The sequence below is a fragment of the Cherax quadricarinatus genome, chromosome 1 (assembly GCF_038502225.1).
Source record: "Cherax quadricarinatus isolate ZL_2023a chromosome 1, ASM3850222v1, whole genome shotgun sequence".
Taxonomy (NCBI): domain Eukaryota; kingdom Metazoa; phylum Arthropoda; class Malacostraca; order Decapoda; family Parastacidae; genus Cherax; species Cherax quadricarinatus.
The window spans coordinates 101,722,826-101,733,909 of NC_091292.1; the positions used below are offsets into that span (position 1 = coordinate 101,722,826).

The following is an 11,084-nucleotide window of genomic DNA, read 5'->3' on the forward strand; positions in this document are numbered from 1 at the left end:
TGGCGAGAATATTTTGAGGAACTTTTAAATGTTAAGGAAGAAACAGAGGCAGTAATTTCATGCACTGGTCAGGGAGGTATACCATCTTTTAGGAGTGAAGAAGAGCAGAATGTAAGTGTGGGGGAGGTACGTGAGGCATTACGTAAAATGAAAGGGGGTAAAGCAGCTGGAACTGATGGGATCATGACAGAAATGTTAAAAGCAGGGGGGGATATAGTGTTGGAGTGGTTGGTACTTTTGTTTAATAAATGTATGAAAGAGGGGAAGGTACCTAGGGATTGGCAGAGAGCATGTATAGTCCCTTTATATAAAGGGAAAGGGGACAAAAGAGACTGTAAAAATTATAGAGGAATAAGCTTACTGAGTATACCAGGAAAAGTGTACGGTAGGGTTATAATTGAAAGAATTAGAGGTAAGACAGAATGTAGGATTGCGGATGAGCAAGGAGGTTTTAGAGTGGGTAGGGGATGTGTAGATCAGGTGTTTACATTGAAGCATATATGTGAACAGTATTTAGATAAAGATAGGGAAGTTTTTATTGCATTTATGGATTTAGAAAAGGCATATGATAGAGTGGATAGAGGAGCAATGTGGCAGATGTTGCAAGTATATGGAATAGGTGGTAAGTTATTAAATGCTGTAAAGAGTTTTTATGAGGATAGTGAGGCTCAGGTTAGGGTGTGTAGAAGAGAGGGAGACTACTTCCCGGTAAAAGTAGGTCTTAGACAGGGATGTGTAATGTCACCATGGTTGTTTAATATATTTATAGATGGGGTTGTAAAGGAAGTAAATGCTAGGGTGTTTGGGAGAGGGGTGGGATTAAATTATGGGGAATCAAATTCAAAATGGGAATTGACACAGTTACTTTTTGCTGATGATACTGTGCTTATGGGAGATTCTAAAGAAAAATTGCAAAGGTTAGTGGATGAGTTTGGGAATGTGTGTAAAGGTAGAAAGTTGAAAGTGAACATAGAAAAGAGTAAGGTGATGAGGGTGTCAAATGATTTAGATAAAGAAAAATTGGATATCAAATTGGGGAGGAGGAGTATGGAAGAAGTGAATGTTTTCAGATACTTGGGAGTTGACGTGTCGGCGGATGGATTTATGAAGGATGAGGTTAATCATAGAATTGATGAGGGAAAAAAGGTGAGTGGTGCGTTGAGGTATATGTGGAGTCAAAAAACGTTATCTATGGAGGCAAAGAAGGGAATGTATGAAAGTATAGTAGTACCAACACTCTTATATGGGTGTGAAGCTTGGGTGGTAAATGCAGCAGCGAGGAGACGGTTGGAGGCAGCGGAGATGTCCTGTTTAAGGGCAATGTGTGGTGTAAATATTATGCAGAAAATTCGGAGTGTGGAAATTAGGAGAAGGTGTGGAGTTAATAAAAGTATTAGTCAGAGGGCAGAAGAGGGGTTGTTGAGGTGGTTTGGTCATTTAGAGAGAATGGATCACAGTAGAATGACATGGAAAGCATATAAATCTATAGGGGAAGGAAGGCGGGGTAGGGGTCGTCCTCGAAAGGGTTGGAGAGAGGGGGTAAAGGAGGTTTTGTGGGTAAGGGGCTTGGACTTCCAGCAAGCGTGCGTGAGCGTGTTAGATAGGAGTGAATGGAGACGAATGGTACTTGGGACCTGACGATCTGTTGGAGTGTGAGCAGGGTAATATTTAGTGAAGGGATTCAGGGAAACCGGTTATTTTCATATAGTCGGACTTGAGTCCTGGAAATGGGAAGTACAATGCCTGCACTTTAAAGGAGGGGTTTGGGATGTTGGCAGTTTGGAGGGATATGTTGTGTATCTTTATATGTTTATGCTTCTAGACTGTTGTATTCTGAGCACCTCTGCAAAAACAGTGATAATGTGCGAGTGTGGTGAAAGTGTTGAATGATGATGAAAGTATTTTCTTTTTGGGGATTTTCTTTCTTTTTTGGGTCACCCTGCCTCGGTGGGAGACGGCCGACTTGTTTAAAAAAAAAAAAAAAAAAAAAAAACCAGCAACATCTGTGCAAAACTGACATTTTATTTTTAATACACCAGCTGTCTCCCACTGAGGTAGGGTGACCCAAAAAAAAAACAACACTCGCTCACCATCACTCACTCCATCACTGTCTTGCCAGAGGCATGCCAATGCTACAGTTCAGATACTTCTCCAAACTGCAATATCCCCACCCCTCCTCCAGAGTGCAGGCACTGTTCTTCCCACTTCCAGGGCTAAAGTTTGACTAACTAGTTTCCCTGAATCCCTTCACAAATGTTACTTTGCTCACACTCCAACAGCATTTCAAGTCATAAAAACCACTTGCATGAAAAATGATAAATATTAATTTTAGCTTTAAAATTATCTGTACAATGTAAGAATTAGCATACAGTATAACAATTATAATAAATAATAATATAAGAGGAACATCAGAATTACCATAAAAATTATGACTAAACTAAGGGTTCTGTATTGTGTATTTCCCAGAATATCATACAGTAAAATGAAGGGAAAATATGTCTGGGAATGTTACAGTTTCAAAAGTCATCTGAACTGTGATGTCATCATTCTCCTAGCAACACAGTGATTGAATGAGTGACAATAAAAGTGTTTTCTTCCTTGCCAGGTCACTCCACCTTAGTGGGAGATGGCTGGAATACTAAAAAAAAAACAAAAAAAAAAACAAGTGGTAGTGTCAAGTCCCTTGGTGTTCAAATACAACACTGTTCACTGTAGTTTAAATATACGTAGTAAAATTAATTGAACTTAATCAAGAAAGTCATGTCTATTCACACTTTTGCAATGGCTATATACTGTTCAACTAAGTCTAGTCTATCAGGTATCCACAAATATTGCATTCAGACCCAGGATTAATCCCAGTTTACAATCTGGTAATAAAGCAAGGAGACTTTTCATTAAAGTACAGCAGTTAGTGTTAATCAAAATGTGCAGAAAAATTTTAAGCTTATGTCATATATTGTCTTTACATTTCAAAAAATTCAATTTTATACCCCCTAACACCTTAATTTCTCCTACATCTAACACCCTCTTCAATTTCCTGTATTCTGGAATGCACAATCATACATTCCTGAGTACAGTAATACAAATTTGTCAAAAACCCAATTTATATAAAACTAAATCATAAATAATAACCATGTTGCTGTTATGGAGCAAAATTTCAAAATCTGACAACTAACTCAAATCACAAAGGGCATAAAATTTGAATGGAAACAAACTTAAAACTTACTGGTGGTGGGAAGTGTGACAGGTACACTGGGAGCTGCATGTGCTGGCAAATTCTTAAAGTTGTATGGGATCTGTTGATATCCTCCTTGAGGCGGTGGTGATGGTGTACGTGACCTCTTCAGCGAACCCTAAGAAAAATTTAGTTTTGACACTCCTGGAATAGCAATTACCACACGTGTGTGCATGTGCATGTGTGTACATGCACAGACACACGCACACATACACACAGTTTGTGTAATGCAGGACATGCAACAGCTTCAGTTTAACTTAATTTACGTTTTTTATTTAATTTTTTTTTTTCAACAAGTCAGCCGTCTCCCACCAAGGCAGGGTGACCCAAAAAAGAAAGAAAATCCCCAAAAAGAAAATGCTTTCATCATCATTCAACACTTTCACCTCACTCACACAATCACTGTTTTTGCAGAGGTGCTCAGAATACAACAGTTTAGAAAGTATATACGCATAAAGATACACAACATATCCCTCCAAACTGCCAATATCCCAAACCCCTCCTTTAACGTGCAGGCATTGTACTTCCCATTTCCAGGACTCAGGTCCAGCTATATAAAAATAACCGGTTTCCCTGAATCCCTTCAGTAAATATTACCCTGCTCACACTCCAACAGCTCGTCATGTCCCACATACCATTCGTCTCCATTCACTCCTATCTAACACTCTCACACACGCTTGCTGGAAGTCCAAGCCCCTCGCCCACAAAACCTCCTTTATCCCCTCCCTCCAACCTTTTCGAGGACGACCCCTGCCCCGCCTTCCTTCCCCTACAGATTTATACGCTCTCCATGTCATTCTACTTTGATCCATTCTCTCTAAATGACCAAACCACCTCAACAACCCCTCTTCAGCCCTCTGACTAATACTTTTATTAACTCCACACCTTTTCCTAATTTCCATACTCCGAATTTTCTGCATAATATTCACACCACACATTGCCCTTAGACAGGACATATCCACTGCCTCCAACTGCCTCCTCACTACAGCATTTACAACCCAAGCTTCACACCCATACAAGAGTGTTAGTACTACTATACTTTCATACATTCCCTTCTTTGCCTCTATAGATAACACTTTTTGTCTCCACATATACCTCAATGCACCACTCACCTTTTTCCCTTCATCAATTCTATGATTAACCTCATCCTTCATAAATCCATCCGCTGACACGTCAACTCCCAAATATTTGAAAATATTCACTTCTTCCATACTCCGCCTCCCCAACTTGATACCCAATTTTTCTTTATCAAAATCATTTGATACCCTCATCACCTTACTCTTTTCTATGTTCGCTTTCAACTTTCTACCTTTACACACACTCCCAAACTCGTCTACTAAGCTTTGCAAATTTTTCTTTAGAATCTCCCATAAACACAATATCATCAGCTAACAGTAACTGTGTCAATTCTCATTTTGTATTTGATTCCCCATAATTTAATCCCACTCCTCTCCCGAACACCCTAGTTTATGTACCAGTCTAAAAATGTCTCAATATATTGTAGGCTTTCTTTAATAAGTGAAAACATTATTATTATCATTAATAATTTCAAGTTATTCTTATAGTCAAAACTAAGTGGTAAACAATAATTTCAAAACATTAATTTCTTATCAACATCATTTTTCTCCTCCTCCTCCTCCTTGGTTTTCTTCAGTCAGTCTAAATGAAAATTGCTTTCAAAACTTCCTTAAAATAATCACCTCATTTTGAGTTTATCACTTTTCAAACATGGTTCTTTGGTTATCATATCCTCATTTTTATTTCCAAACATCCAAATAAAAATGAGGATATGATAACCAAAGAACCATGTTTGAAAAGTGATAAACTCAAAATGAGGTGATTATTTTAAGGAAGTTTTGAAAGCAATTTTCATTTAGACTGACTGAAGAAAACCAAGGAGGAGGAGGAGGAGGAAAATGATGTTGATAAGAAATTAATGTTTTGAAATTATTGTTTACCACTTAGTTTTGACTATAAGAATAACTTGAAATTATTAATGATAATTCTTCCACTTATGGGGGAATAAAATGAAAATAAGACAAACTCAAATGCTGTACTTACTATCTCCCTGACCTGCCATTTGGAGACTATATAACCACAAGAATATTGCACTTACGGGAGGTATTAATGGCTGAGGTTGAGCAGGTGGAACCTTGTATCCATGGATGGGCAGAGAGCCTCGCCCTGGCACAAGGTTGGACTGGAAGAGCATCTGTGGATGGCCACTAAGTGGGATTGTGCCATGTGGATATGAATGTACTGCCATCAATTCACTGGGGATATCAGAAACATTATGTTCCAAAGCACTTTAAGAGCATTAAGCACAATAACAAAATATCAATTCATATACAGTACCTAATTTTTTTTACATATACCTTGCATTTAAAATTCTATCAAAATTAAAATTATTATTCACTGAATTAAGCCTCCAGGAGTTGAAGATGACACTGAAAATTATCATGGGCAAGAAGAATCGCAAATGCAACATTTTTTCAGGGATAGGCACATCCTCACTTCAGGAAAGTGATGCTTGAACCACTCAGGAAAGACATCAGTCACCCATGTTGAGGCATTGGACCTCTAAATAACAGGCAATGTACTTTTGTCTTTTAAAGTATGGGAATTCTTGGAGCAATAAACAAACAAGGTTTGTATTTAAAATATCCTGATGCATTACCACAAAGAAGCAAACTGAAATGGTCTTTTGCAGCCCTGAATCCAGGAGCAATTTTCTCTTGTTTACTAATGTATGTTTTAAATGGCATCTTTTTTCTGAACAAACCTGCTTCATCAGCATTAAACACTTGCTCAGGTTTGTAACCATCCTGAGAGATAATGTTAGCTAGCTAGCTCAGCCAGGCACCTCTCTGAGGCAGAATGGTCAGCAAAGGCACTCTCCCCACTGAACTTTATATTATGCAACCCAATGCACATTCTAGGCCTGTTAAACTATCCACAACTAAAGGTGAATTTATTTTTGGGCTGTCTTTCCTCCTCATAAATTCTTTTTAGTATGATGAGGCTTTTGTCCCTAACAATAAGGCCATCAAGTAGAACACCTTTCCTTGTTTTTCAATCCACACATTTAGTAAACTTTAAACTGTAATAAAGTTAGTAGAATTACTGAAAATATGTAAAGTAAAAGGACACAAGTGCAACTAATGTGACATTTTATTGTGGCAATAAAATGCCACAATAAAATGTCACATTAGTTGCACTTGTGTCCTTTTACTAAACTTTAAACTGTAATGACCTATTCCTCAGTCTTTTCACTGTGTTACATTGAGGATTACTCATTGCACAAGCCTTTTATCTTTGCCTCATATTGAACAAATCACTGATTCTCTAACACCAAACACTCATGCTGTCTCCCTGACACAATCACCACTCTTTGGCATCTCAATTGCCTAATTTTATTTTTACAAATAGGCATAATTTCACACTTAATTTTCTACCTTGCTTTGCCAGTATCATTTACACCTTGTGCAGATGTCATGTTAAATATCCAGATACACTGACCCTCATGAGAGGCTGCTTGTTTACATCCCCTCACCCTCCCCAGCAACACTAAGACAGCAGAACTGCCCAAGGCATAATGGGGTCTCCTGCCTACCTGTCATAGTGCTCCTTAACTCTTTTGCTGTCTCTCATCAGTGCTATTAATTTCAGGAGTCACAACAGTGAAAGGATTAATGGGAATGTTTGCCACCAATGGAAATGAATACCACTCCAGAGCTCCTTAATGGAAATGGTGCCCTTCTACTGGAAATTAAACACTAAGTTTAAATCACAGAATATTGAAAGTAAAAGATATGATCATGCAATTTATGGTTGCCTACTGCATCTTTCCAGATGTATATTTGGGGACTGCATTGTTGGTATGTTTGAAAGCAATAAGAGTGGAGCTATGCTCTTGATGTTCCAATATTCTTTAATGATGTTTCTTCATTAAAACAAAATCATATCACAGAGGTAAAATTTCTGAGTCTACTTTATTTCACTTAACAAAAGCACACTTATATGTAGTGAATCTTTAAAAAATTTAATTTCTAGGGTCTCGCTGTCTTTTAAAAAACTTGTCTCTTGAAGGTGTATTCTGTAGCATACAAGATTCAGGACATTTGTATAGGTGGGGTATTTTAATGTCATACTCCACCAAACTTCATAATGCAGTTTTATTTAAACTCAAAAACCTGCCCCACTGATCCCATTTTGTCCCTTATGTGGAACTGCCAGTGTAAACTGTTGTAATCATACTAAATGCATCTCTCTGCAATCTTAGATTAAATTTTAGTCAAATATAGTGAAATACTCATAAAACATACCTTTCTTTGAGATAGTTTTGCTGTTGCTGAGCACGTTTCCGTGTTGCATCTTCATTAAGAACAACTTTTAAGTCTTGAAAAAGTTGATGCTTTTGATTTTTCAGATCATTAAGATCCTGTTCCATTTGGGACAACTTTTCTCTTGTTTCTTCAAGAGTCATAGCATGCTGCTTCTTCCGATTTTCACGCTCTTTACGAAGTCGCTCCTCTTCTGCATCAGCTTCCTGTTCTAAGAGTTTTAAAAATTTATGTATACCTTCTATTAAGGTCAAGGAATATTTATTACTAAAATTAAGGTATATACAGTACTGCAAAGTGGCATATCTTTACTCTGTAATTTTTATTTTAAATAACTAGATATTGAACAGGATATTAGAAATACACATACTTTTAACTCTCTGAGCACATAAAACTAATCCATACTACTATACTGAAGAATTGCAAAGACTATTCATTACTGTATATTCTTTGTAGTAACCTACCTTCTTTTTTTCTCTTCCGTTCTCTAATAATGTGCGCCTTTAGCGACTCCCACATGGCACGATTCATCTTGGCTCTCTCTACCATCACCACAGGAGCGTACCTTCTATCACTCCCCTCACCCCCCCGACCACGCTTTTCAGCCTCCGCAAACTTTACCATCTTTAATGTGAATGCCCTGAAAATAACCCTCTTTTGAGCCAAGTTTGTCAAGAGAAGCATTAAGTAGACAATGATACAGAAAAAGAGAGAAAAGTTACATTCACATTTTATATGAAGAACCTACTTCATGAAAAAAAAAGATAACTATACCTATGTTACCAATGGAATCCTACCAAACATTTTCCCTAAAATTCTTTCACTAGGCTTTGGCACTTCTAAAATTTTAAAAACCTTATAAGCACATCCTTTCTATTTGTTCCCACTTAATTTAATACTATATTGAGATTACACAAACTACTTAATCTAATCTTACCTCTAGGATGGATACCAACAACTACAAAAGTCATACTATAATTATTCACTATACTAATGAATATTGTTATTTTCCTATGCAGCATCTTGAGCCCTTTCCTATTCCTCCTTTATGTCAACAAAATATAAAATGCCACATAACATATTAAACCAATACCCTGTGCTGATGACTCCACTTTCATCTTATCCAATAGACCCTAATGCCCTAAACTGAACAGTTAACAAAGAGCTTAAAAAAAAAAAAAATGTTCACACTTGGATATGTTTATTTTCTGTACAATTAGATAGCTACATGCAATTAAGCAAGTTTTGGGTGATTACAATCATCTTACACAGTAACATACAACCAAATAAAAATTTGAATAAAAGATCCCCAAACAGATAGAAAAGATGAAAGCAAATTCCTAGGCCTACACAAAAAACAAATGGAAATTTAATACAATATGTTTATCGGTTAGGGGTTTGGGATACTGGCAGTTTGAAGGGACATCTAAACTGTCGTATCTGAGCGCCTCTGCAAAGACAGTGATTATGTATGATTAATGGTGAAAGAGTTGAATGATGAAAGTTTCTTATTTTCTTTTAGGGTTTTTCTTTCTTTTTGGGTCACCCTGCCTCGGTGGGAAATGGCCAGTGTTAAAAAAAAAATTAAAAAACTGAATCACGCAAGGCCCTATGTTGTTCTTACAATATACCATGTCACATGGATCACACCTACTCATCATGGTATTTTGTTCTAATGTAAAATCTGAAAAGCAAACTGCCAGACATCCAAAACAATATATTTGACCCAGACATCAGTGTGCAGGAACACACAGGCCAGGACAAACAGCAAATCCGTACAAAAGCTAAAATGGTAGGCAAGAGTGAAACATGAAATTGAACCAAGTCAACTATAAAGTGCCAACATATCAAGACTATCATGTCATAAATGTTATTTTTTTTGTTAAGAATCACAATCAATGTTGTACCACAGGAAGTAAACATTTTTTCAGTGCCTACTGTATGAAGCTATATTATATTCGACTACTGCAACCATTGTAGAGATTTAGAAGAATTAAGCAGCGATACGGTGGCTGGAAGAATACGCAAATAACTCGCACTTAGGAGACTGAACCTTATGAAGACATTTCAGCTCAACTTAGACCATTAATGCTGCCATAAGTTTTAGTCTAAGTTTGAGTTCTTTGTGCATTGTAGAGATTTAAAACATCAATTTGTAAAGTTAGTAAATTTCACATGATTAATATATACATTATACTATTCAATATGAAGTGCTAAATCCATTGGGATCTTTACAGCACCCGGAGAACAAGAGAAAAGGAGGTGTAATAAGAGGAAAGGAAGGGTAGCTCCAATTCCTTAGATCAAAAGCCCTTCACTGGCATCAATGCACATCCACTAAAGAACATATAGTGTAATATATATATATATTCACAAGCTTGAAAAAAAAAATAAGAAAAGTGTCTCCAAGAGAATAAGAAAAGTGTCTCCGAATAACATGCTTTACACTTACACAAAAAAAGGTGTACATTTGAGGGTGAGCAAATATACAGTACAACATCCCACCTGGCCCAAGGTGACCAAAATGACCAATTCTTCCTTTCTTTTTAATTTTTTTTTAGGTTTAGTCAGTTTGCATAGTCCTTTGTGAGGGATCACAGCGAGTAACATGCAGTCTGCTGTTTCTTGTTTAAACTTGACATGTCGGTTGTATTTTTTTTAATTTACTACAAACTGACAATGGAGGTGGCTGGGCTGGAGATCCTGGTGATGAGGGACACAGATCTTAATGATATATGTAATGTGTCTCTCAAGGTTTGTACAAGGACTACATTAGCAGTGTTGCTGCTGCTGCTCCAAGGCTCCACAACTGCCTTCTTGAAGACACGTGCGGTTTACTTAGCAGTTTAATCTTCTCGGGTTGTCTGTAGCAATTGTGGTGCAATGTGTGGCTCGTCTTGTTAGAAAAAGCTTGATCCAGTGACGAGAAGTGTTAAAATGTTGAGGTTGCTGGAGTTACCAAACAAACAACAACACTGTGAAGCCTGACAACCACCACAGTTCCTCCATATTGACGCTACTTCACACATTGTTCTCACTACAACATTGCTCTCACTACAACATTGTTCTCACTACAACAATGCTCTCACTACAACATTGTTCTCAATACAACATTGTTCTCACTACAACATTTCTCTCACTACAACATTGTTCTCACTACAACATTGCTCTCACTACAACATTGCTCTCACTACAACATTGTTCTCACTACAACATTGCTCTCACTACAACATTGTTCTCACTACAACATTTCTCTCACTACAACATTGTTCTCACTACAACATTGCTCTCACTACAACATTGCTCTCACTACAACATTGTTCTCACTACAACATTGCTCTCACTACAACATTGCTCTCACTACAACATTGCTCTCACTACAACATTGCTCTCACTACAACATTTCTCTCACTACAACATTGCTCTCACTACAACATTGCTCTCACTACAACATTTCTCTCACTACAACATTGCTCTCACTACAACATTGCTCTCACTACAACATT

General features: G+C 37.3%; 1 protein-coding gene across 2 annotated transcripts in view; it reads right to left on the reverse strand.

The window, feature by feature from the left end:
- The window catches only part of LOC128689135 (G protein pathway suppressor 2), a 33,300-nt gene extending 22,729 nt beyond the window's left edge, over nt 1–10,571 (reverse strand). Inside the window, exons 1-5 of one of the 2 annotated variants that reach the window (XM_053777274.2) lie at nt 10,031–10,571; nt 8,043–8,218; nt 7,561–7,789; nt 5,352–5,508; nt 3,227–3,353 (exon numbers count right to left, since the gene is read on the reverse strand). In XM_053777274.2, the coding sequence (XP_053633249.2) occupies nt 3,227–3,353; nt 5,352–5,508; nt 7,561–7,789; nt 8,043–8,218; nt 10,031–10,188 (847 nt within the window). In that variant the 5' untranslated portion in view covers nt 10,189–10,571. The remainder of the gene's footprint in view (nt 1–3,226; nt 3,354–5,351; nt 5,509–7,560; nt 7,790–8,042; nt 8,219–10,030) is intronic. The other variant, XM_053777281.2, reaches the window with a different exon arrangement.
- Nucleotides 10,572–11,084: the final 513 nt, after the last annotated feature.